The sequence below is a fragment of the Trifolium pratense genome, linkage group LG2 (assembly GCF_020283565.1).
Source record: "Trifolium pratense cultivar HEN17-A07 linkage group LG2, ARS_RC_1.1, whole genome shotgun sequence".
Classification (NCBI taxonomy): Eukaryota; Viridiplantae; Streptophyta; class Magnoliopsida; order Fabales; family Fabaceae; genus Trifolium; species Trifolium pratense.
The window spans coordinates 19,136,753-19,164,623 of record NC_060060.1 but is presented as its reverse complement, the minus strand read 5'-3'; the positions used below and the strand labels follow the sequence as shown (position 1 = coordinate 19,164,623).

Genomic DNA, 27,871 nt, shown 5'->3' with positions numbered 1-27,871 from the left:
CATGTTAACTGAGCTAAGCTCCCGAGGATATAAACATCCTAATTAACTCCATGGATATTGAGATGTTAAATAAAAGCAAAGAAAAATAAAAGGTGGATGTAAAAAGCAAAAAGGGGGAGGTGCTCATGGTTTTGTGGGTTGTGTGATTCTGAACTGGCAAAGCTGGAACAGTGCCACCAGCACGTGGGTCACCACATAAATAAGTTTTATTGGTACAAAGTTCTTTTCTTTTTTTTTTTATTATGATGTTATCTTTTTTTTTTTCAATCCTTTCTATATACAAAATGATAAACACCCCTTAAAAAATGTATGAACAATTGTGATGGTTGAGAGTCGAATTCGAATAAAAATGTACGGTCTAATAATATTAATATTGTAAATTTTTAAAAAAAAATAGAATATTAATATTGTAAGTTGAGTAAATTCATACATACATACTTTTTTTTTTTTTAAGCAACATACTTCTATTTAAGATTTAATTTATATGTAAGAACGAACCAATTAAGAATATATAATTTTTTTTTTTTTTACAATGAGTTGGGAATGGAGTCCAGAACTTCTAGCGTACTACCAAAATTTCTCACCACTAGACCAAATCTAGTGACTTTAATTTTTTATGCACATATTCAATCATATATCAGTTTTTTTTTTTTTTTTTTTTTATGTGGACAATTTACAAGCATCACATAAAATTTACATACGACCGTAAAATCTCATATTTAAACTTGGATAAAAATGTTCAGTCTAACAATATTTTTTTTATTGAAATTATAGTGTAGTTATATCTTTATCTTATATATCTCGCTACAAAAAGATCTTTTAAAAAGCAATAATTTTTTTTTGTCAAGTAGTCTAGTGGCTAGAATTTCACCTTTTAAAGTTAATAAGTCAGAGTATCGGGTTCAAACCTCGGTGCCTGCATATTGCATGTGATGTCTCTACCAACTGAATTATGATCACTGTAGGTATGACAATGGGTGCCCATGGGTGCGGGTTTGATACTACCCAGACCCACACCCATTTATTCGGGTGCCACCCAAACCCAAATGTTGTTTGGGTGGAAAAATGGAACCCACACCGACACTCGCTGGGTTCGAGTTTTTTCACCCAAACCCGAAATATGTAACAAGAACATGCATAATTGATTATTTGTTAAAACCCGACCTGAACTATATTTGATAAAATGGAAAATGTAGCATAATTTGGTAATATAGTTTGTACATTTCAAAATAGTTTTTTTTTTTACTAAACAATTCATTACTACAGCATGCACTAGTACAACATTCAAAAACTTAAAATGGAGCAAAATACATAGGGGTAAATATGTAATATAATATATAAACGGCTGGGTGAATGAGTTTTGGATTTGGGTTAAACCCACCCCCATAAATTCGGGTGTCGCCCGAACCTAAACTCAAACCTAGTCAACTCCGGTTTCGCCCGTTGACTTGGGTTTGGGTTCGGGTGGGTCTATCGGGTTTTGATTTTCCTGCCATCCCTAGATCACTGGACAAAAAACAATGATTTTATTAGATGTATATTTAAATTTTTATACCACATAAAAATAATATCATATTTTATCAATAATGAATTGATTCAAGTGAAAAGAATTTTATTAGATCCAAGAGGTCAGAGATTCGAACTTTCACTCGTGCATATAGAAAAATTTGATTGAAAGAAAAACATCTTATCGGTCCCTAAATTTCCCGACTAAAATCAATCATTATTAAATGGCGATCATTATTTTTTCCGGTTATCATAATATTTGTACGAAGTTTTCCACCGCAATTAGCGATGTTTAATCTTCATCAGAGATCATGTGGGATACACAAGGTGAATTCTCTCCTTCCAACCAAATTTTCTCCATACGTATGAGTGAGAAATCGAACACCCTAACTATTTACTACCAAAACTATGGTAACCGATTCATTATTCTTGTTCAAAAGAACCGATTCATTATTGGTTAGTTCCATTATTATGAAACGAGGATGAAAATTTGATATGATAACAAAAAAGTTAAAACCGACTTTTTTCAATTGTCACACTTTTGTCTAAAGGAAATATTTTTTTGACATTAAATTCATGCGAACTTTGCTCCCCTCCATCATCTCATAATTGACACAACAACATCTTACACGTTTTCGCTGTCTTTTCTTTTTCTTTCTCTATCTCATTGAATCTTTTTCTTTTCATTCTCCATAGATATTTCTTTTTATATTTTCTTCTCTTTGGTCCTTTGCATCATCATCATGGATTCCATGTCTTCTCTTCCATATCTTTTCATAGATAAAAGTTGAAACACGGTTTGCATGTTTTTGACTCTAACACGTTGTATTGTATTGTACTTAACATAATAATAAGATCTCAATATCTTTGGTTCATTTTTCTCTAGTTTGTGCACAATCAAAGAGTTTTTTTTTTTTAATATATTTGGTTCCTTGGTTGATTCGAAAACAAAATCAAGGACCAAGGGAAAATCAAACATAACAAAGAAAACATGTTGCAAAGAGCAGCAAGCAATGCATATTCATGGTGGTGGGTTAGCCACATCAGAACAAAGCAATCAAAATGGATGGAGCAAAACCTTCAAGGTTCATTATTAGCTTATAACATCTTCATTCTCTTTATCATATTATAAAATTATTACAAATTCATGCTTTGGTTTTAACGTAGTATAAAAATATATATATCATTTTTTTTTTATCATCAATTTCAATATATTATTGAGAGGTTTAAGGAAGATGTGATGTGGTGTTACATATAATATTTATGTATAAAATATTTATCAGCAATCTGAAAATTAAGTGCTGATTAAGAAGAGGTTTAAGGAAGATGTGATGTATGTTTAATTGTTTTATATGATTCTTACTATGCTATTGTACTTATTCAACCACTCAAATTATTATGATGCTTTTAACAAATTATTAACATTGATCTTGTTGTACATCTTAATTTTAAGATAAATTGTACTGATTTGAAGTAATCTCTATAATCTTAGGATTTTGGAATATATGCTTACCACTATCTTATGTATTGTATGTAACTAGGGACACTAATTTTTTTTATTGGAATTAGAATATTAATTAAAACTTGCTTGTACTATGACTAGATGTCAGTGTGATGTAAGATTAACATATATAAGCAAAAAATGCAGATATGGAAGACAAGGTGCAAAAAGCTATAAAACTCATAGAGGAAGATGGAGACTCATTTGCAAAGAGAGCAGAAATGTATTACAAAAAGAGACCAGAGCTAATAAGCTTTGTCGAAGAAACATACAAGGCTTACCGAGCTTTAGCCGAACGATATGATCACATATCAACGGAGTTGCAGAATGCTAACAACACTATTGCTTCTGTCTTTCCGGATCGAGTCCCATTTATGGATGAAGAAGATGACGATGGATCTCTGAGGACTCATAGAAAATTGCCCGAAGGGTTCAAAACAAACATTCCAAAGCCTCCCGTTAAAGATTTAAAAAGTGTTGTAACAGCAGCCACAAAGAAATTTAATAACAAAAAGATCACCAATGCTGCTGCTACTTCTAAAGTTCCTAAATCTGGATTGAGCAGAAAGGAAGCACTTGAAGAGGTTGACAAGCTACAGAAAGAGATTCTTTCTCTACAAACTGTGAAGGAGTACGTGAAAAGCTCTTACGATAACTCAGTTGCTAAGTATTGGGAAACCGATGAAAAGATCAAGGAATTACAAGAGAAAGTTTCTGTTCTACAAGATGAACTTGGAGAAGGTATAGTTATCGAAGACGATGAAGCGCGCCGTTTGATGGCAGAAGCTGCTCTTAAATCATGCCAAGAGACATTAGAACAATTGCAAGGAAAACAGGAAAAATCAGTTGATGAAACCAAAGTTGAATCCAAAAGGATAGAAGATATCAAGGCCAAATTAGGCTCTCTCATGAATGAGTTCCAATATGATCAGAGCAAATCCAAAAACTCAAGGGTCAAAAGAGATGTAAAAAGTATAGCAGAGAGAAAGGACTTGGAAAAAGATGAGGGTAGATCGACTCAACAGAAACTGGACTTGCACTTATTACAGGAGAAGGTTAAAGTACACTTTGACGCTAGCTCCAATTCGTCTGTTGCTGCGACAGAAATGGCGGAGAAGATTGATGAGCTTGTGAACAAAGTGATCGGTTTGGAAACTTCAGTTTCATCTCAGACTGCTCTAGTAAATAGATTGAGAACAGAAACTGATGAACTTCAAGGCCATATTCGAACTCTGGAAGATGATAAAGAAAGTCTGATCAAAGATAAAAATAAATTGAACGATCAACTGAGAGAAATGGAACAAAAGATGCTCGCGGTACAAGACTTAAACCAAACTGTTGAAGATCAGAATAGCGATCTCCAAATCCATTTCACCGAAGCGCATGGTAATATTAATCGTCTCTCAGCGGAAGTCCAAAGTGTTCAGTCAAGTGAGAAGGTTAAGGTTGCAGATTCATTGCAGATACAAAAGAATTCATCAGGCCAGGCTGAATCAAAACATGAACCTGAAGGCGAAGTTCCATTGAATCAAGACAATGTCTTACTGAATGATGTAAAGAAGTCAGAAGAGGAACATAATGGTTTGTTAGAAGTTGCAGTAAATTCAAATAAGGAGCAGCCAAATGAGGAGATTAAGGTTGCAGATTCATTGCAGATACAAAATAATTCATCAGGCCAAGCTGAATCAAAACATGAACCTGAAGGCAAAGTTCCATTGAATCAAGACAATGTCTTACTGAATGATGTAAAGAAGTCAGAAGAGGAACATAATGGTTTGTTAGAAGATGCAATAAATTCAGATAAGGAGCAGCCAAATGAGGAGATTAAGGTTGCAGATTCACTGCAGATACAAAAGAATTCATCAGGTCAGGCTGAATCAAAACATGAACCTGAAGGGAAAGTTCCATTGAATCAAGACAATGTCTTACTGAATGATGTAAAGAAGTCCGAAAAGGAACATAATGATTTGTTAGAAGATGCAGTAAATTCAGATGACGAGCTTAAGATTGCCAATAATTTAGAAAATGAGGTAACATCAGATGACAAGTTCAAGGTAATTGGTTCACCACAAAATGGTGTACACACAGAAAATAAACTTGAGGTCCCTAGTACCTCAAAAATAGAAGGAGCAACCGAAGTGGAAAACAACCCTCCGAAAGACTTGAAAGAACAAGAGAAGACTCTTAATCCTGGAAATAGTGATGGAAAAGACGCGGCCGCTATGAGTACAATTACAACTACTGAAAATCATTCTTCAGAGAGTTTTGAGAAACTGCAAGGAAATGATGTGGAGCAAGGTTCGTCTAAGACAGAGAGTACTCTTGAAGTTGATCAAAAAAAGCATGCAACAACACCAGATGATGAACCTGATTGGCGACAAATGTTTTTGAATGGAATGCAAGATAGAGAAAAAGCTCTTCTAAATGAGTACACTAATACTCTTCGGAATTACAAAGATGTGAAGAAGAGGCTCACCGAAATAGAGAACAAAAATCAAGACAACCACTCGGATACTTGCTTGAAGTCACAGTTGAATGAACTGAAGACATCTAATTCCATGAAAGACCAAGAGATCAGAATTTTACATCAGAAACTTAGTCTTTTCCAGACAACCTTGGAGGGAAATGAGGACTTGGCTGACTCAACTTCATCTCTGCCACAAGAACAAGAAGAACGTGACATCGAGAAACTTCTAAAAATTGATGAACCTTCATCTATATCAGCTATTGAAGAGAAGTTCAGATCCAGTATGGATGAAATTCTAGAAGAGAACTTAACTTTCTGGTTAAAATTCAGTACAACTTATGCCGAGATCCAGAGGTTTGAAACCACTATTAAAGATTTGCAATTCGAGGCATCAAAACTTGACAAAAAAGGGAAGTCTTCAGAAGGTAGTGGAACTTCAGCGCAATCTTTAAAATCAGATGCACGGCCGATTTACAAACACCTGACAGAGATCCAAACTGAAATAACAATCTGGTTGGAAAAATGCGCCTTGCTGAAAGAAGAACTACAACGTAGATTCTCGTCTTTATGTGTTATCCAAGAGGAGATAACAAATGCATTGAAATCCAGTGCTGAAGATGATGATTTCAGGTTCACGAGCTATCAAGCAGCCAAGTTCCAAGGTGAGGTTTTGAACATGAAACAGGAAAACAATAAGGTTGCTGATGAACTTCAAACAGGTCTAGATATTGCAACATCTCTTTCACTTGAAGTTGAAAAGTCACTTGTAAAGTTGAATGATCGATTTGAATTATCAACTTCAAAGAGACAAGAAAGTGGAAACCTAAGACAGTCAGAAAATCGAGCCAGGGTTCCTCTCAGGTCATTTATCTTCGGCTCGAAACCAAAGAAACAATCCATATTCTCCCTCATGACCCCTGGAATACAAAAGAAGCTCAAGGCTGCCAAGGATCAGAGTCATGCATAAAATATTTTCCTAGTTTCCTATTTGTTTCTTTGAACATTCATCACTTTTTTAAAAAAAATTATCGGTTTCATTAGATAGTGGATTGAGAGTGTCTTTTGACCCTAAAGGAAGAGATTCATTTTTTTTTATTACTTGTCCATAACTGTAAGCAGGAAGTATGGCAAAATGTGGTATTTGGTTTACTTCTTAGTGTTTTGTGCTCTCTTTTTCAACATTTATCAATGATTCCGTTTTCCCTCTTAGAAATTGTTTTCTTTAATACCAAACTGCCTGTAAATGAAATCTGTTGAAGACATAGTAAGATTATGATATCCTTAATGAAAGTAAAAGTAAGGAAATATACTATGACTGAATCACACTGCACATGGACGCATGCATACATCCAAATGACTATAATATTTAAAGTTAAATATATTTTTGGCACCTATGAAATACATGAAATTTGACTTTGAGCTCTGTAATTTATTATTATTATTTTGCATTCCTCTGAAATCTGAAACCACATGCTGTGGTATACAGTATTCATTTTAGAATAGAGAAACAATTTTCATTTTAGAGGTTAATGAAATTATTCTAGGTAGTTACATATTATAGTTTGCATAGCTATTTACAGATTAAATTAATATTCTTTGTAAAACTTGTTAAAATCTAAAACTAACAATATAAAATTTAACCAAAAAAGATTTTCAAAACTGTGATAGAATTATGGGCATTTAAATGCCTCTAATCATGTTATAACAGAGAGATGAGGTGACTATCGGCAGCATAAGATATTGGACTTGAAGCCAAGACTTCCAAGACTTGTTACCAGTTATTCTTCTAGGAAGAGGAAATGTGAGGAGTCAAAGTAAAACTAACCTCTAAGCTGGCAGGTTGGTTAGTATGTTGTAACTTGCACCGAATGAGCCAAGAAGAGGTTGTTCTGTTAGGCATGATGGCATACAGGTTGACTGGCTGGATTGGGGATAAATCCTTTTCAATATGATGTTTATGTAACAATGCAAGACTGGCAACAGGAATATGGAATTGAGTAATCAGGTACTAACAATTTCTTGGCTTGCAATCCAACCTCAGCAATAGCAGAAGTGGTAGTTACTAATCCAAATATTAAATGAAAAAAGTAATCATTAAGCTATTAAGTGGGTTAACACAATTACATAAATAATGATCTTGCAAATAAATACCAAAATTAACACAAAAGGCTGATATCCCTTCTGTAGGGTCTAATTAATTTGGAAACTTCCATATAAAATCCAAATTGTGAGTGTAATAATGCAACATAACTAGCATTCCCTCTGAATTACATATATTCGCAATATAAGGTTATCCTATTTTCCATTTTACTAAGCCTCTCTTGCCACTTGTACTACAGCTAAATAACTTGCTACAGATATAGGTCCTCTTGCTTTTCTCTCAAATAGGGCAAAGAAATAACACTGTTCTACACAAATCAAGCACCAAAACCTGGTGCAATTCCACCTTGAGAGTAGACATTCCCATATGCTATCTGCTGACTAGGTGACTACCTTCCGGGAAAAAAGATCCTGGTTCTTCACCTGGAGACTACCGTGTTGGAGAATCCATCAACTTTAGAAACATCTAGTAAAAATTATAGTAACGTAAACATCACTTGCTCTTCTTAGCATCTTGCGGGAACTGCACCCCCATGAGCCCAAGCAAATTTGATGCAGGACCGGGAAGCCCTTGTTGGGAAGAAAAGGAATCAAGCAAGCTTTTTAATAAATTTACATCCACATCGACAGGAGAAAAATCATTATCCATATCTTCTGCGGCATGTGATGTTCCCTGAAAGTAAATTTTAAAAAAAGCATCAGTCATATATATTAACGTTTAGAACATTCTTTACTTGTGCAAAAAAGCCAAAAACCTAAACAAAATACCTCATCCTTCTTTGGAATTTGTTCATCGGCTCGAACAAAACTTTTCTGAAGGGTTGTTTCCTTTAGTTCTTCATTCATAGCATCAGAATAAGGCTGCATGAAAGTATCCTCTTCATCATTATCCTCAGCAGATTCAATCCCATCACTCTCATCAGAATCATCTATATAATTGTCAATAAAAATATCAGAATCCAAAAGAGATACTAAGATGGAAGGAAGATGTAATAATGGACTGATCAGCAATTATCTATTAGGTAAAATTCCTGTGATCAATTAACTCGCTAGTCCTACAGTAGTATACAAAAACCAAGGCACCAACCCAAGTATGTGCGCATGGATATCATAAAAACATAAATGTGATCATGCAATGGTCATAAAACAACTCTTTTACCAATAATTCATTGACATAAAGCAAGAGAGGATCTATTTTTAAAAAATACACTATAAACATTGAAGTGTATAAAGTAAACATAAACATAAAAATCTTACCGAAGTCCAGGTCAGATGACGACCCTTCTTCAATATTACTGTTGGCAGCTTCACCTGGAAACTTCATTACTGATTCCATCTCTTTGAGAAATTGATCCACATCAAGGTCCACTTCCTTATTCCTTCACAGGTGCCCAAAATAAATAGATATTATCATAATGAAGTAATATAGCAAAATCACAAAGGTAATGATAGAAAACTAGTAAATTTCTTTGGATAGAAAACTACGCTTTTTTTTTTTTTAAAATATAAACAATGTAAAAATAACAAAATAAGAACCTAATCCCACTGTTGTTGGATGAAAAATGGAAGATGTCCAATGACTCACCACAAGGAAATGATGAACATAATAGAAAAGAAATAAAAAGGATTTAAAAGGCAATGCTTTGAGGGGCAGCAACTTTCCTACCAACAGAACCCTTAATAGTTAATAACCCCATTCTGCTTAGACTTCCCGAGTTTTCCCTTATATTTCAAACCAATTCACCCATAATAGACTATTATCATCTTTCCACTCACATTCTATTTCAAACCAATTCCCTTGGTGTTTCATATATTGTGACTGCAATAGCAAAAATTAATTAGTAACAGGAAATGGAATAACCACTACACAACATCTTTTTTTTATAACAAGATATCAGCACCTACTTTAGCAAAAGTCTATCCAGTTTGGGTTAAAAAAACGCATAACTTTGTACTAAATTACTACTTATAGTATTATAGTAGAACTTGTTAAATAAGCTGCAGTGTTATAAGTGGGGTCTAAAGTAACAAGGTCAATTTGGATAGGCACTTCGAGAAGTACTTATTGATGAATAGAATGTCAACAATTTAACAAGGTTAATTTGGCCAGAAATTAAATTATTATAAAAATAGATACCGCCTAAATTGATTTTAGCTTTCACCAAAACTTTTGAAATTTTGATTTTTAGGTTATAAAAATAAGCCCATACAGCATTTTTGGAGTACAAAAAAGTATAAAACTTATTTAATAAGCTCATTCAAGCAGGGAAGAAAAACTTCATGGTTATTTTTTTGGCACAATACTTCATCGGTACTTATTGCAGTAGATAAGCCTAAAGAATCTGAAATTTAATCTCATCCAAACAGGACACTGTTGACTTGTGTGAATCTCAGTCTTGATCAACAGGTTGGAGTTTTGGAATTGGACCTTTATAAAAATATGGAACTTAATCCATACCAATGGCCAAACAGCATGGATAAATAAACCATTTTATGACCCAAATTTATCCCTGAAAAGATACCTATACAATAATAGCTGGAACTTGGAAGCATGCACATCAAATCAAATATGTTATCCATAAATGAACATGTAAGGAGTAAAACTGAACCGACCTGTCATCGGGAGCTTCAGCTCCCTCGTAACTTGACACCGTGTCAACAAATGCCCGCATGCTTTTTACCACATCACTAGGATCAAACTCATCAGCATTTGAACCGGTAGTTTGACCCTTTTTCTCTTTCCCTTTACTTTTGTGTTTTAAGTCATAAAATTCCATCTCCTTTTGTCTTTCCATGAGAGCAGAATTTAATTCTTCCTCTCCGTTGTAAAGCCAAGAATCATCATCAGATGGAGGAACCTCCTGAGCTTTAAATTCGTCCACCGAATCAGGCAAAGCAAGAATTTCATCGATGCGTCTAACAGGAGCACTCATCAAGTCACTGCAACAAATTTTCAACTTAGCAAATAGCAATGACAAAATAACAAACGTCTACGGTTGGAAATTACAACATATTAATACTCCACTTTCCAAGTAGCTTAGGTTCATTGAATAGCAAGTAGATTAAGTTCAAAGCATCTTAGGAAATAGTGCTAGCTTAACCGCTCCCTTTTAAGTTGCATTTGTTCATTTATTATAATTGAAATCAGTAATTGCCATGTAATTTTATAAATTAAGCATGCTGCCGAGTACAAAGAAACATGGTATCACAAGCTCCTCATCTAGGGGACTCTAACAACTCTTGAGAAAATCAGACAGGATAGTTTTTGCAGTCAGTATCCCCTTGACTGGGCACTACATGCTATCAATTTCATCTTACACCCTCTGGTCCCAATTATAAGAGAAACAACTTAAAAACATCAAAACCAATTAACTCATTTATTGTTTTAACTTTTTGAATGTTTTTTTCATAAACAGCCTTATTGTCATTGAAATTTGAAAGACATTAAAGACACCCACTGATATTAAAAAGCCAAAGTTTTAAATTAGGGTAAAAAAAAGTAGCTTAATCAATAAATACACCTTAAAAGTTTTAAGGTTTTCTTACAAATAGGAGACAAATTTCTCCAAAAATTCTCTTATACTTAGGACCAGAGGGAGTATTAACCACAGTCCATAACTTTTCTGGAAACAGTCCGTACACTTTCCGGATGGAAACCATCCGCACAGTTTTCGGCAGCCATCCGTACACTTCACGGACAATTTAAATGGTGGTGTTCCTCTATGTTTGACTTTTGTTTGCTCTCTAGTATCTATGGAGGAAGAGATTGTAAAATCCATTTGCTCAAGGAGGAAGCTCTCAAGTCCAAAATAATCAGTCCGAATACTTCCAGAGCATTCAGCTTGCCAATTAGAATTAACTAAAGGTAAACTCGGTCACTTTAAACTTAACTGTTACTGAACCAATGGAGGAAGACCCAACATGTGTTACATGGGATGTGGAAGACTCAATAATTATGGCATGGCTATGGAGTATGGAACTCAATGATTCAAGAGATTAGTGATAAGTTCATGTTTCTTAGCACTGCAAAGGATATTTGGGATGCCATTGAACAAACCTATTCAAAGGCAAAAGATGCTGCCTAAGTCTATGATGTGAAGGTTAAAACATTTGCTGCAAAGCAAAGAAACAAATTTGTTACTGAAGTCTGAACTAAATATGCCAACCAGGTGAAACCCAAAGAATCGGCAGTCCTTAAGGAGTCTATTGAACAACATAGGTTCTATGACTTTCATGTGGGACTAAAATCCTATCCATTCAAATGAAATAACAATAATAACAAAAACAACAAAGAACACGTAACCTATCCATTCAAACTAAATCTCTCACCAAGTCATTTAACCAGATAATATTTCCTACCTTAGCTTAGCAATGATAAAATAACAAAAACCACACAAGTAAACTCATGAGCTAAGAACAAATAATATCACAAACTAATCCAACTTAAAAACAAGACTTGATTTGAAAAACAATGGATATATATTTAGACCAATGGTAAATCAAAGGAGTTTCGCTAGTATCTTCTTTCTATAACTTCTATTCAACTAATACAAATATATTAATTGTGCATGTGAGTGAGGGAAGAGTTAAGAGCAGTTCACTAACCTGGCTTTGGAATGCAGAGAAGTGTTTCTATAATACTCTTGAGCATTCTGCATCAACCTATGATACTCACTGGAACCCGGAAGCAGCCCTTGAAAGTAACCACTTTTCTCTAAGCTTTGCATAAATGCTTCCCAAGTAGAACCCTTCCCTTCAACCCCATCATGCTTCCGCTGCTGATACATCATTTCCAACCCACAAGCAATCTTCAACCCTAACTCCGCCTCCGCATACTCCTCCTTCCAGTCTCTCCCTGGCAGCTCCGGGTAAATCTTCGGAGCCCGAAATGTTTGCTGAACAAGCTGAGCATACATAGCCCTAGACATCTTCACAGAAATGCAAACCAACTCATCCTCCCTCCCTTTTTCCAAAAACTTCTCCATCTTCGCCGCAAATTTCATGGTGTCAATGTCTCTGTCGTAGAAACCTTCCACCGCAAGCGAAATCAAGCATGGCTCGTGCTTAAGAACCCGTGCAACTGACACTGGAACCCTAACCCTAACGGTATGCATGTTCTTCTTAGCACGGTTTGGGTAATCCTTAATACGATTCATAACAGCGGTCTGAACCGATTCAGAGGCTCGCGATTCAGACTCGGAGGTTGTTAGGAAGTTGAGTGAATCCATTAGGGAAGGGGAAGGTAGACGGTTACGAGGGATGATATGGATATGGCCGTTACGGAGGAAGATACGGTTGTCGGAGGTGTCGGGATTGAGCCAACGAGGAAGATGAAAGGCGGCTTCAATGAGGAGAAACTCCCCGTCGGAATCCCAAAGCCGGATGGAAAGGGAAGGGAAGTGTTGGGAGATGTGGAAAAGGAGGAAGACGGTGAACCATTCATCGTCGAGATTGTCGCCATAGCGGAGGTGGCCGTGGAGGTGAGGGAGGTTGGAGGAGGAAGGGCAGAGACAGGTAGGGTTTGGGGGAATGGAGAGAGAAAGGTTGAAGGGTTGGTGTTGCCAGATGTAGTCAGTGGTGAAGGGAGAAATTGTTTGTAGGATTTGGAGGTGGAGGGATTGGAGGGTGGTGGTGTTGGTGGTGGTGAGGGAATCAGGGTATAAGGCGTAGAAAACTGTGTCGTGCGATAACATGGCGGAGGAAGAAGGAGGAAACTCCATTTCTATGCTAATTATTCCCTATTCTCCACTAAACCTCTTCTTCTAGTGGCTGAGATGTTTTCCCTGCTGCAATTATGTAAAAGGCAAGTAAATGAATCAATGTTTGAAGAAATATAGTGTTCACATCAAGCACACAAATCTTCCCAGGTTCATCAAATTCCAAATTAATAAAGACCCATATTTAATATAAGGAAAATGCGAAGGGCATATGTTAATTATAATTCAGTCTTAAAAGTTGTGTAATCAAATTTTTAAAAGTAGAAAAATGGCTTTTTTCAATGCAAAATTTATACATTTGAATTTTTAACACATGCAATTAGGGCACAAAGTAACAAGACCCTAAATTCCCAAGCATCATCTAGTTGTGTAATCGATTTTTAAAAAGTATAAAAATAGCTTTTTTTCGATGTAAAATTTCTACTTTTTGAATTGTTTAACACATGCACTCAGGGCACAAAGTAGAAAGACCCTAAATTTAATACCTAAGCATCATCCAGCTGTATCAATGGAGATATACTTGAATCATAATTACTAGTCACAAGTTACAGTATCAAACTCAGAAAGAAGATTCTATTAGATAATCATAAAAGCGACAATGAAAACAGTTAGACTTGACACGCTAACCCAACCCACTGAACAAAAAGAAACAGGGAAGGAAGAAGAAGGGGAAGACAAACCTGAAAGTGCGAACAGCCCGGGGAGTGGCGGAGTGACCGACGAGCGTGACGGTGGTGACGGCGGGGAACTGTAAAGAAAAGGAGCACGCTGTATTAGCTGTATTAATAATAAGTTTGAAAACCCTAAACGTAAAAGCTGAAAAATTGAAGCAAAGTGAACCTCGTAAGTCGATCGAAAAATAGAAGAAAATGAACGCTGTAATGATAAGTTGTTAAACGGAACTCCAAGAAAGGGAGTGTTTGCTTCACGAAAAGATAAACATCGCTGCTTTGCTTACTTTAATAGCCTTTTTTTTACAACTATTAATTAATTATTTATTAGTTGTGAAAATCTGTTTTTGGCAAATATATTGTAGTTAATTTTTGGATCTGAGAAACATGACAGATGACAATGTTCTTTTAATGGATTGAATTGACTTGTTAGTTGTGGGATGGAAACAGAACTTACAGTCACGACGGCGAGAAACGGTGGCACTCTGGTGAGGGAGAAAACTGAACTTACGGTCGTGAGGGAGAAGAAGAGTGTGTTCGTGTTGCTTTCTGTTGGCTGGAGGAAAAAAAAATACACGTGTAAATATCTGATTGAGAACAGTAGGAACAGGACTTAGGTACTGTACATAAGTTTTGTCTCTTACTTAATTGGAGTTGGATAGGTTGTTTGAAAGGAAAAAATTTAGATTTATAATTATTATACATAGATACATGATTAATATATAATAATATTTTTATTGTTTCAATTTTTTTCTATAACTTATTTTACTAAATTTTTTATAATCTTTTTATTTTTTTTTCTTTCTATTTTTATGCATAAATTATTTTTTTAATTTTATTATATTAGAAGTAGATATTAGAGGTAGATTATTATTAATATTATTATTATTATTTAAAAAAAAAGGAAAATAGAAAGAAACGTAACAATAGAAAGTTAGAAGGATGTATTCAATTAGGATTTTAAGGAAGTTTAATAGACTTTTTTTATTGAAAAAGAGGCTTTGTCTAACATGCACCACCACATTAAGGGAAATGGATTGTCTCCAGTGCATATTTCACTGGAGGGTATTCAGTGACAATCTCAACTCTTCATTGTTTTTTGTTATGATTGAATTGTTTGAAAAAAAAAATTTGAATGGCTTGGATTTAATGGGAGAGTAATGTGACATGAGAGGACCTGCTCCCCCACATTAAGTGGTGCATGGTGAACAAGTTAGTGATATTGTTATAACGAATACGAATTTTACAAAATTTACCGTTGGATTGAAAAGCATTCGCATTCGCATTTTACAAACCCTAAATTTACGTTCAGCATTCCTCTCCTCTCCAATTGGTTGCAAAGCATTCGCATAAAACTCCCTCAGCAATACAGCATTCCCACTATCCTCAGTCCTCTGCACAATTTGATTCAGTTTCTTCCACCCCCCCCCCCCCCCCCTTTCATTAATTTGTTGTGCAAGTTCGGGCACAGCAGCCAGCACATCCTCACCAAAACCTTTTTCCAGATTAAAGCAGAAATGACGAATCTTATTGTACCTTTCTTCGCAATCTTCTGTAATGAACTTGAAGTTGTAAGACCGTAGATGAGGTGGGACCGATTCTTCAACAGTGGCCTGAGTAGTGAACACTTGAGTGGGAACCCTTGCAGACCTTTGGGCTGTGGTTTTAGAACCACCACCCTTAACCAATCTTTTCTTCTTGAGTGGTTGTTCTTGAGAAGCAGAAGTATCAACAGCCTTACCCATTCCAGCACCCCTTTGTGGTCTTGAAGACATTTTCTTGTTTGGTTGAGATTGGGGAAGTGTAATTTGGGTTAAGAAGATGAAGAATTGAAGGTTTAGGAGGATGATTTGATGATTTTAGAGTTGGGTTTTGGGTGAAATGGGTATGAAAATCGGTGAGTGAAATTGGGTTTTTGAGTGGGATTAGATGTGAATGATGATGAAATGGGTTTAGATGATGAAGATTTGTGGTTGATTATGAAGATTTGTGGAGGATTTTTGTGGTTTGAGGGTTTAGATTTGGTGGGTTGGTGGTGTATTGATGGTTGATTTCGTGGGAAGAGGAAGAGATAATGATGGTGATTAATGTTGGTTGAATGGGGAAGAGAGAAAGCTGAAATAGTTTAATTTCAAAAACACGGTCTTCCAGAATAGCTGCGTCATGCGCAGAGATGTTGCGCCATGGCGCAGGAAGCAGAGACAATTCACATTCTTTTTCCTTTTAATTGCGCCATGCGCAGAAGTGTTGCGCCATGGCGCAGACAACAGAGTCTTCAGCCTTCATTTTTACCAGAATTGCACCATGCGCAGAACAGCTGTGCCGTGGCGCAGACAACAGCAAGCAAAGTCCTCCTTTTGTCCAGAATTGCGCCATGCGCAGAGAGGCTGCGCCATGGCGCAGGTTGCAGAGACAATTCTTGATTCTTACATTTGAAATGCGCAGTAGGCTTGCGCCGTGGCGCAGGCTCTGTTCTGCTACCCTGTTTTTCTCATTCTCATGCATCTTCCACTCTCCTTTGGTTGCTTGGCCTGCACATACATAAAAACACAAAAACAAACAGAAATATTAGTACTAAAAACGTTGGGTTGCCTCCCAACAAGCGCTTGTTTAACGTCTCGATGTTTGACGTGTCCAATGTCCCTAAGGATCATTGAAAAAGCATGCCACATTGTGGCGAATGAGCTTTCCTCCACGATACGCCTTTAGCCTTTGACCATTAACCTTGAAGCTTTGGCTTTCCTCCCCTGACTTGAATATTTCCACGGCCCCATGTGGACAAACCTCCTTGACCACAAAAGACCGGACCACTTAGACTTGAGTTTTCTGGGGAAAAGTTTGAATCGGGAGTTAAACAATAGAACCAGTTGTCCGTTATGAAACTCTTTAGGTACCAACTTTGCATCATGGCACCGCTTGGTTCTAGCCTTAAACAACACTGCATTCTCATACACCCTTTCGTGCCATTCCTCCAACTCGTACAGTTTTAAAAGCCTTGCTTGATCGGCAAGAGAAGCATCCAAGTTCAGTTGCTTCACTACCCAATACGCTTTATGTTCAAGCTCAACCGGAAAGTGGCATCCTTTCCCATAGACAAGCTAATATGGTGAGAATCTCAAGTGAGTTTTGAAAGCTGTTCTATAGGCCCATAAAGCATCATCCAACTTAGTTGACCAATCCTTCCGATATGACGAAACAGTTTTTTCTAAAATCTGCTTGAGTTGGCGGTTAGACACATCGACTTGCCCCGATGTTTGGGGATGGTAAGGTGTCGCTACCTTGTGCTTCACATTGTACTTAGAGAGCAGATTTTCAAGGTGTTTGTTGATGAAATGTTTCCCCCATCACTAATGAGAATTCTTGGAACACCAAACCTTGTGAAAATGTTCTTCTTGAGGAATTTCACAACAGTGGCTGCATCATTTGCTTGGCAAGCCAATGCTTCTACCCATTTGGTCACATAGTCAACACATACTAGAATGTGAAGATTAGAATGGGATGGTGGGAAGGGACCGATGAAATCGATACCCCATACATCGAAGGGTTCAACCTCCACCATCGCTTGTTGGGGCATCTCGTCCCTCTTGGAGATCCCTCTTGTACGTTGACACTCATCACAAGCTTTCACATATTCAACACAGTCTTTAGAAGATGGTGGGCCAAAAGAATCCGCTTTGTAAGATCTTTGTGGCTGTCCTTGGACCACTATGATGGCCTCCACATGGTGAATTGTGACAGTGCCACATTATGCTTCTGATTTCATCATCGGCCACACACCTTCTAATCATCCCGTCATTACTCATCTTGAACATATATGGATCATCCCAAAAATAGTGACGAGAATCCGCAAACAGCTTCTTTCTTTGTTGAGCAGTCATATCCTCTGGAATGATCCCACTTGCTTTGAGATTTGCTATATCACCAAATCAAGGAAATTCAAAAATTGCCAACAGTTTTTCATCGGGGAACTCACCTTTGATGGCCTCTTCCTTGTCGGTAACTTTGGGATTGCTTAGCCTAGAAAGGTGATCAGCCACAACATTCTCAACCCTCTTCTTGTCTTTAATTTCCAAATCAAACTCTTGTAGGAGTAACATCCACCTCAACAATCTAGGTTTGGAATCACCCTTTGTCAACAAGTACTTAAGAGCTGAATGATCTGAAAATACAATTACTTTGGAACCTGATAGATAAATTGCAAGTATACAGTTATCGTCAAGTAGTAATTAAGATATCGTGTCCACGAGGATTGTCTTTAACTTTGAACCAAAACATTTAAACCAATGCTTTAAAAGAAAATAAAAGAATATTTGGGGGTTTGTTCATAAGAATTTGTTGAAAACGAATATTGGAATTTTATCGAACGGTTGACTGGCGATTAGATCTCTTCGGTTCATTTCATAGTAATTTGTTTGGTGAATCATATTATATACTCATGAACTACTCAACTAGTTTCAAAATTGAATCAATAAAATGATTATCACCAATCTCTTGATAATAATCCTCTCACTTAATCACAACTCCCCAATCTCTTGAGTGAATTTGTGTTTAAGTGAGGTTTTCACAAGCATTGATTCCTAAATCACAATCAATAAACCTAAATATCTAAAGTGATTATCAATTGTTCAATCATTCCTAGATCCATAGCTAATTTCCATTCTCATGATAAATCAACTATTAAGTTCATCACACAATTTCGTCAAATTATATGATGCATTAAGTGCAAGAAGTAATCAATTGAAACTAGATCATAATCCAATTGCATACAATCAAATTCACATGGTTCAAACAAAGAACAATGAAAATCCCCTAAAAATCCAATTTAAGAATTTAGCCAAACATAGTGAAAGAAGAAATTACATGGATGAAAAGAATTGAAATCTTCATGACAAGAGGAATTGGATGTGTTTCCACACTTGATTCCTTGCTTGGATTCACCTTCTTGTTGCTTGAACTCAGCTCCAAAGACTCGCTTTGATCCAAAATTTCGTCCTCTTCAAAACTAAGTTGAATTTGCTTATATAGTAGAAACAGGGCAGCAGCTGCGTTTAACGCAGCAAGTCTTGCGTTTAACGCAATGGACAGTAACCCACTTGGCAAAATGAAGCAGGAGCATATCAGGGCAAGAAACAAGCAGCTGTGTGGCACTTAATATTTGCTCACGTGAAACGCATGTAGCAGCAAGACAAATGGTCACCAAGTAGCCTTTTGAAAGCCACTTGATGATAACATACATGTTGCTCAATGTCAAAGTCTCAATACATCAACAAAACCTCTTTTATTGTGACACAAACTCTCTTCTATTTTCAATGCAATTTACCATTTATTCCGAAGCTTAGAACCATTAAATTGTCCTTCAAAATCCCTTGAATTGAGTCACTTTTAGTGTGTAATAACGGATTTATCAGAACCAATTAGATATGAGGAACCTCTCATAAAGAAATATTATTCAACGAATAGAAAACAGAAATAGAAACTGCCTCAGTTTCTGCCTTGTGGGAACCATAACTGACTGTGTTCTGTGTGCATTCCTGTGAGAATATTCAATAATAAACAGTTGTAATTTGTTTATTTATCCTATTGGCACAAGTTTCTATCAGAAAAATAGAAATCAAACGTTAAATGATTGTTCTGAACACGGTACATGATAACGCTGCAGCAACCGTCAGCCCAATTGTCTAGATCATCAAAATCCTTTAAGTAGAAGAAGCAACCTCTCCAACTCTCCACTTTTATGACTCAATGCATCCTAATTAAGGAATTCAGGTAAAAGTAATAAGTTTGCAAACAGAAGATATACAAATTTTTGGATTCAAATTGTGTCCAGCTTTCTTAAGACAAGTTATTAATGTCTTGACATGTCTCTATGGTTTCAACACCTTGGAGTCTCCTAAGATATTGTTCAATGATATTCATTGATTGCTCATTTTTTATGCCATCAGTTTTAAGTTCAACTTTGCTAATGTGTTCTCCTTTACTTATTATTAGTACAGGTTTAAACCATGTGTCTACTATAGCTTCCATTAATTGATTATAGCTTATGAGTATAAATAAATGTCCCATTATTGTAGAATGCGATTGAGCAACATTCGAAAACATACTAGTAACACTTAACCACTTCAAAACATTTCTCTAAAGAGATGTAAAAAAATCACAGTAAAAAAAATAAATGATTAGACGTTTCATTTATTCCACAACTGCCTAAGCACATCAAAGAATCGATATGTAACAAGCCGCATCGACCTAAATCATCTTTTGTTGGCAAACATGTAATCGAACAATATCGACGTAAAAAATGAAACCTCCAAATGAACTCCTTATGTAGCAATATTCTAACTAAGTGACATGAGTTAGTGTTGTGAATTCGTCTTAAAATCACACCAATAAAAGAATTTGATGTGTGGAGCAATAGAACGACAACCAATAATTAAGCGGAATAAGCAATAATAATAACAACTGATAAAAGATAAAGGGGAAGAAAGAACACAATATTTGTTTACCCAGTTCGGTCCAATAATGACCTAGTCTGGGGGAGAGAGCAGCCCCTCCGTTCCACTATATCAAACAAGTAACTTTACAAAGAGTTCCAATTGAGTTACAAGAATTAATCCTAATTCTACCCAAAACCCGAATCTCTTCCCGTGGCCAAGAGTCTCAATTTGATAAGTGTTTCCCAAGGTGTACCACAAAGATAGTTTGCCCACCCTAGAGTTGTACCAAGAGAAAACTCTTTTTCCTCTCTAAAACCCTAGCCCTTGTGTGGTGGCAAACCCTAATCCTTGTCTCTACATCTCTACTCTCTTTCTCACTCTCTCTCAATTTTTCTATGAATAAAGCACTCCCTATTTATAGAAAAATAATATGCCAAAAATTAGTAACAAATCTGTTTTAAAATAAAACAAATCCAAGTCAAAGTATCTTCCAAGAAAATATATTTTTTTCCCAAAAAATCTTCAAAACATCAAAGATGCAAAAAGATTCAACAAAGATTTTTCTGACTTCTTGTAACTGAGATTTCAAGGCATATCCAACAATTCTCCACCTTGCCTTTAAATCGATGGTGATCCCATATCAACCACCGTGCTGCTCTCTCCATCTTGAATCTTCTATTCAAGATCACCGGATTGTACCTCCCTCTTCATCCTCGGAATGCCTTCCGCTCTCATGAAGATCTTGCATCCCACTACCATAGGATTTTAGGTAGCCCCACAAGATTCACCGCACCCTCTTCAGACTCCGAACTGGTCAAGTCCGTACCTCCCTGAAGAAACGCTTGCTCCCAACTATCATCGGAATTTTAGATAGCTCAACAAGCTCCACCATCCCTCTTCAGCCCCCGGATTGTGCCTTTTCCGTCCTCCTGAAGAATCACTTGCCTCTGACTATCCATGGATTTTCGCGATAGCCCTACAAGCCTTCACCACTCTTCGACCCCGGAATGCCTTCCGTACTTTCGAAGTTTTGCTTGGCTCCAAACCAACCTTGGAATTTTAGGTGGTTCCACAAGCTGCAACATCAAACTCTCCTTGTATCCAACTACCTCCAGCAGTCTCACAAGTTACAAAGTCTGATCACCTGTTGCTTTCAATTGCCTCCCTGAAGATCCTCTCAAGGTCTTGCACTTCTTCAGCCACAATTGAAACATAACCCACAAGGTCTCCATGGTCATCCCCTTCGGTTCAACAATATCACTCTTCTCCCTATCTCCGATTAGATAGCCAAGAGCTAATGTTGACTGTCTACCACTATTGGAAGACTCCAACTCAAACCGAGTTTCCACCAAAGTATACCCACCATGATCTCCACCTTGTAACACGCAAGACCTCTCCAACTCCTCTGAAACATACTTCAAGCTATTGTTAGTCTCCAACAATTCCAGTTCAGTTCAACACCTAGTAAACCTTGTTCACTAGTCCAACTAAACTCATGTCACTAACAGGTCCACCCGAAGTCCCATAACTCAACCACATTATGAGAGTCACCACTAGTTATAGATGCATGACCAACTATCTTTGCATCTAAGTTCAGAAACATACCTCACATCGTGTAAAGAAACTCACGATTGTCAAACTTCGTAAGACAAACTGAACCCATACCTTGAACCTTCAAGCTTTCCGTTTTCAAGATGAACAACTCCACCTTCAACTAGCTCTAGAGTCTCAAAGTATTCATTCTTTGACCACATGTGATTGGAGCATCCAACGTCGATGACTCAACACTCCAACGATTCCTAACTTCCACTAGCACCTCCACATAATAAAGTTGTTGTTTCAGAAGTAACCCGAGTATTATTACCACCGCCTCTCCAGGCTGACCGTCTTCGCCATCTCCATTAACTTGTTATCTTCGAGGCACCGGATAACAACACTCCATGTTTTACCCATCATCCCGAACATTAAAATTGCTTCCATCTTCACTTTCCACAATTCCAAATTGTTTCCGGAAAGTCCCTCGATATCCCACTTAGAATCCATGGTGCTCACTTCAAATTGTTCCGATTGCCCCACGGTGGGCGCCAATTGTTGTGAATTCGTCTTAAAATCACACCAATAAAAGAATTTGATGTGTGGAGCAATAGAACGACAACCAATAATTAAGCGGAATAAGCAATAATAATAACAACTGATAAAAGATAAAGGGGAAGAAAGAACACAATATTTGTTTACCCAGTTCGGTCCAATAATGACCTAGTCTGGGGGAGAGAGCAGCCCCTCCGTTCCACTATATCAAACAAGTAACTTTACAAAGAGTTCCAATTGAGTTACAAGAATTAATCCTAATTCTACCCAAAACCCGAATCTCTTCCCGTGGCCAAGAGTCTCAATTTGATAAGTGTTTCCCAAGGTGTACCACAAAGATAGTTTGCCCACCCTAGAGTTGTACCAAGAGAAAACTCTTTTTCCTCTCTAAAACCCTAGCCCTTGTGTGGTGGCAAACCCTAATCCTTGTCTCTACATCTCTACTCTCTTTCTCACTCTCTCTCAATTTTTCTATGAATAAAGCACTCCCTATTTATAGAAAAATAATATGCCAAAAATTAGTAACAAATCTGTTTTAAAATAAAACAAATCCAAGTCAAAGTATCTTCCAAGAAAATATATTTTTTTCCCAAAAAATCTTCAAAACATCAAAGATGCAAAAAGATTCAACAAAGATTTTTCTGACTTCTTGTAACTGAGATTTCAAGGCATATCCAACAGTTAGGAAATGATAAACTCCCTTCTTTGTGTAACCTTCATCAGGATCAATACTCCACAACCAATTATCGCAGATATTCACCTACAAAAAAGAATTTTTCAACACAAAACAACACTCCAAACACAACTCCTCTTTTAAAGTAAAAAAGTAGATGTCTCCGCACTCTCGTCCCTCAACACCTAGTCCAACCTGCACATTTCAGCCACCGAAACATTATTATTCACCGATAACTCAAAAAGTCTATTATATCTAACACAAACCGGCTCTCCTTCCAACCACCGATCTTTTCAAAACAAAGAGTTATACCTATCATCCACCTTTCTTTTTGTTAGATAATAAAATAATAGGTTATGTTATTGGGCTTGTTAGTTTAGAGTCCATTAAGTTTTATATATATATATATATATATATAGGGGAGGGATCAAATTACACCGGTGTAATTTTATCAATAATTACACTCATTAACAACCCTTGATTTTATTTTGATCTAGTGGCTATTAATTAGTCACTTATAAAATCACAACATTCTATATTAATAAATTAAAAGATCTCTTTTTTTTCTCTTACCCTCTTTTTCTTTCCTTTTTGGTTTTTATTACACCTTACTCTTCTATTGTGCCGCCATATTCCGCCAAACTGTCAAAATCCTTTTCTTGCAACTTGCTACAAACATCACTAACGTTCGTTGCTCAAAACTTGGTCAATTTTCAAGTATATAATGTTATATAATTTTATGATTTTTTACAAATAGCATAAAATGAAGTTTTTTGTATATTTAAGAAATGTCTAGTATAGTAGTACCCTGTATATTTGAGTAGCATGCACTAATTTTCCAAAGCATTTACTCATTAAAAGAATTAGGCACCTTTCGTACCAAATCATTCCTTCACATTAACTAAATTATTTTTTACATAATACCTTCACTAATATTGAATCACCCATGCGATGCAATATAAGTACATATATGTTCCTATGATAATAAATTGGGAAAAAAAAATAAATTGTACGAAAGTATGCCCAAAAATAATAGATGATAAGCCAACCAGAGAAAAATAATAACAAAGGAGAAAATAAAAAAGGAAGGTAAAGAAATAAAAAAGGAAAGTTTTTAATTTATGATTGGAGTTATATGAGTCTATAATAACCAATAGATCAAAATAAAATCAAGGGGTATTAATGAGTGTAATTTTTTTAAAATTACACCAGTGTAATTTGATCCCTCCCCATATATATTCTCTAGTAACTCTTTTGTAATGTTAAGTTATTAGTATTCTATTAAAACTCTAGCCGTCTTTCTCTTTTCCTACTATTTGTGTATTTTGATTCTAACACTTTTAATATTGTCCTTCAACGAAAATTATCACTTCACCTTATAAAAATTGACATATGTTTTATGGAAATAAATTTTTACCGGGTGAGTTAGCATTTCGTCACGGCCAAAAGATAGTTGAGAGCTTGAAGCTAAAGAGAAAGAAAAAGAAAAGTTATTATTACTGAAAAGTCATCTCAACAGAATAAAATAAACAAAAAAGTTTAACACAACACACATTAAAGTAAATAGATAAATTAAAAAACAGAGAATGGAGAAAGTGATGAGGCAACAAGAGAAGCTTGAATTTTCATACATATATCAATGCAACCAACAGCCACACTCCAGGGTCATTTTGGTAACTCCACTCCCACCTCCTTCACCAATCACAATCACTTATGCATGTATTCACTCTTTCAACACTCATTGTAGCTACTACTCTTTGTAATAAAATTGTCATCTTTATTCTTTCCAAAATATAAATGCGCTTGATTCTATCACTGACATTTTGTTCAAAAAAGGTGACAATGGAAACAGGGTCGAACTCAGAATCATTGAACAAAAAGGTTTTTGTTTCAAAAAGTGATCACAATCCAAGAAACTTGGGTTCATGGGCGGAGAAAACCGGTTTTGTTTGTGATTACTCGGGAGAAGCAGGGTCAAGTGGAAGTGAAAAGTTTGAACTTTTTCAAGAGAGAGGAAGAGGGTCTTCATCTTCTCCAGAGATAGAGATAGATCATGTTTCGGGGCGAAGGATGAGACGGAACAGGGATGCATGGTGTTGTTGTTGGTTTAAGTGTTTGGGAAATAGAAATGTCAAGCCTGTGTATCTGATAAATGAGAAATCATAAGATATGAGGTAAATCATCGTAGCATGAGATTGTTTGTTTTGATTTTTTGTTTTAATGCAGTGTCCATTTGATTCAGACAAGACTTCGTCACGTTATAGACCCAGAGGCATTAGTATTATGGTCACTTGAATAATAATTATATGTGTAGGTTTATGTATACTTTAAATTTGTATTGTATCGATATATTGTATAATTTGTATCAATTCAAATGAATATTTAATTATTTAAGTTAAAAATAAAAAAATTGTATTGTGCAAACTGCAAAGGAATATACTACTATGATTCAATAGTTTTGCTTAAATTTTGATAATATTTATTAGGCTTAATTAATAAAATAGTCCCTTAAAGATATTTTTGGTTTCACATTAGTCCCTTAAAGAAAAAAATGTCCGAATAGGTCCCTTAAAGAAAAAAATGTTCGAATAGGTCCCTTAAAGACATTTCCGTTAATCAGTTTGGTCATTTTCATCCATTTTTTCGAGGACCAAACTGATTAACCGAGATGTCTTTAAGGGACCAAACTAATTAACGGAGATGTCTTTAAGGGACCTATTCGAATCTTTTTTTCTTTAAGGGACCTATTCGGTCCTTTTTTTCTTTAAGATACCAATGTGAAACCAAAAATGTCTTTAAGGGACCATCTTACTAATTAAGCCTATTTATTAAAAACCATTTAAAGATTTTTATATAAACTTAATATAATAACCAACACCTAACGACTCGTGCATATGCATCAGTATTTTATTATTTTGTGGATCCAATAGTTTTGTCATCTGACTTATACATTACATTTAGTGGTCATTTAAAATTTTTAGGGGTCTGTAACCAAAAAAAAAATATTAGGGGTCGCGGTTATAAGTTATTAAGTTTTGAAAGTTAAATTAAGAAACAAAACCAGTTGCTTGTAAAAAAAGAAAAAAAGAAACAAAACCGGTTTGAGTAAAATAGGGATTTGGATGCTCTCCAGTTTTCCCACATGTTTTCTCTTCTTTTACTTAATTTAATGGTTGATTTTATCTCCTTTTTATTTTTTGTAATTTATCAACCCTTAAATTAAGAAAAATGAGATAAAACACACTACAAGAAAACATTCATTTAGTGGCGGAAGTTACTGGCGGTTTTGGCCCTCTTTAGCTTACTGGCGGCCTAAGCCCCCAATAAGTATAAAAAACCGCCATAAACTAAACAAATATTATTTAAACAACAAAATTTAAACTTACTGGCGGACCTGGCCGCCAGAAACTGGGTTTTCTATTAGTGGCTGTCCAGGCCGCCATAAAAGTGTGCGGACGAGACATTTACTGGCGGTCCTGGCCGTCTGTAATTGTCTTTTCAATTACCGGCGGTCCAGGCTGCCACTACCTATGCAAGAATTAAAAAAAAAAAACAGTTGTACACGCCTTGAAAATCGCCCAGCCAGTATTGTCGGCCTTGGCCGCCGCAAACATGTTGGGATTTTAAAAAAAATAGTCGTTGGCCTGTCGTCCTTGGGCTTTGTGGCGGCTTTGACCGCCAATAATCTCCTTGAAATTTGCCCAGCCTTACTGTCGGTCTGGGCCGCCGCAAAATTGTTGGGATTTTTTAAAAAAAAAGACCGTTGGTTGTGTCCTTGGGCTTTGTGGCGGCTTTGACCGCCAATAAGCTTCAAGACCAGCTGATGACCTCTCGTCATACCTATTAATCTATGCTTATTTGAGGGACATTAGACTCTTTTTAAGTAGTTTTGTTATGAATAAACAAGAGAAATCAACCCGGATTTGAGATTACTTGGATCACAAGAAAAGCAGGAAAATTATGCAGAAGTTTGAAGTTTTGCACTATGCTGGGGGCGTGGCTGTTTCACGCGCAACGTGGTGCCTGTGCAAAGAAGAAGTTTTCCCCTGCTTTCACTACGCGCGGCGTGATGGCTATCACGCGCGGCGTAATACCCTGCCTGAAGATGGAGTTGTCTCTGACTTAGTCACACGCGGCGTGAGATCTATCACGCGCGGTGTGAAGGAGAAATTTGTACTACGCCGGTAGCGTGAGTCATTTGACGCGCGGCGTAATACCTGGATTAAAGATCTTCTCCTCTCTGACTTGACCACGCGCGGCGTGATGGGCAATTACACGCGGCGTAGCGTTAATTTCAGCAACCACGTGCAGCGTGGTAGATCTGGTGCGCGGCGTGGTTGCGATCTGTTTTTAAAGAAACTTCATTTTCTGGAAAAGGGTTCGAAACTTTGGAGCTGAAACCTGATTTTAAGAGTTCTTGTGCATAAATTGGGGTGAGATCCTGCGTTCCAGTGGCTAGATTCAAGGAGTTCAACAGCATGGGAGCAAATCTTGCGAAGTTGGAGCTTGGATCTGTTGGAACAAAATTGATTTAAAAATGTTTGCCCCTAAATCTGTAAAGGTTTTGATGATAACAAAGTATTAATTAACAATTGGAAGGACTAAAAATTTATTTTAAGTGCGCAGATATAAGCATCATATAAACTCTGAGTGAAGTTCAGAGGATGTGAATTCAGAAGTTCACAAGCGCTCAGAAGATGTTAGACTTCAGAAGTTA

At 36.4% G+C, this 27,871-nt stretch overlaps 3 protein-coding genes across 7 annotated transcripts; 2 read left to right on the top strand and 1 right to left on the bottom strand.

Moving 5' to 3' along the window:
* Positions 1 to 2,106: 2,106 nt before the first annotated feature.
* On the top strand, positions 2,107 to 6,653 carry LOC123903853 (protein NETWORKED 2D-like). The gene is made up of 2 exons (XM_045953517.1): positions 2,107 to 2,591; positions 3,155 to 6,653. The coding sequence occupies exons 1-2, from the start codon at positions 2,498 to 2,500 to the stop codon at positions 6,439 to 6,441; spliced, it is 3,381 nt and encodes a 1,126-aa protein (XP_045809473.1). The 5' UTR covers positions 2,107 to 2,497; the 3' UTR covers positions 6,442 to 6,653.
* Positions 6,654 to 7,644: 991 nt separating this feature from the next.
* Positions 7,645 to 14,654, bottom strand: LOC123903852 (protein ecdysoneless homolog). 4 transcript variants are annotated; one of them, XM_045953514.1, is made up of 7 exons: positions 14,420 to 14,654; positions 13,972 to 14,039; positions 12,180 to 13,360; positions 10,188 to 10,514; positions 8,832 to 8,953; positions 8,343 to 8,503; positions 7,645 to 8,247 (listed from the first exon to the last, which is right to left on the bottom strand). In XM_045953514.1, exons 3-7 carry the CDS (start codon positions 13,292 to 13,294, stop codon positions 8,068 to 8,070), a joined length of 1,905 nt encoding a protein of 634 aa, XP_045809470.1. In that variant the 5' UTR covers positions 13,295 to 13,360; positions 13,972 to 14,039; positions 14,420 to 14,654; the 3' UTR covers positions 7,645 to 8,067. The 4 variants fall into 4 exon arrangements, with proteins under 4 accessions (XP_045809470.1, XP_045809468.1, XP_045809469.1 ...); XM_045953512.1 differs by having other exon boundaries at positions 12,180 to 13,357; positions 14,420 to 14,561; XM_045953513.1 differs by having other exon boundaries at positions 14,132 to 14,534.
* Positions 14,655 to 19,395: 4,741 nt separating this feature from the next.
* LOC123903850 lies at positions 19,396 to 25,578 on the top strand. 2 transcript variants are annotated; one of them, XR_006808205.1, is made up of 2 exons: positions 19,396 to 19,728; positions 24,991 to 25,578. XR_006808205.1 is itself a non-coding variant. In XM_045953511.1 (2 exons), exons 1-2 carry the CDS (start codon positions 24,741 to 24,743, stop codon positions 25,318 to 25,320), a joined length of 417 nt encoding a protein of 138 aa, XP_045809467.1. In that variant the 5' UTR covers positions 24,726 to 24,740; the 3' UTR covers positions 25,321 to 25,578. The 2 variants fall into 2 exon arrangements, 1 of the variants encoding a protein (XP_045809467.1); XM_045953511.1 differs by lacking the exon at positions 19,396 to 19,728 and adding an exon at positions 24,726 to 24,827.
* Positions 25,579 to 27,871: the final 2,293 nt, after the last annotated feature.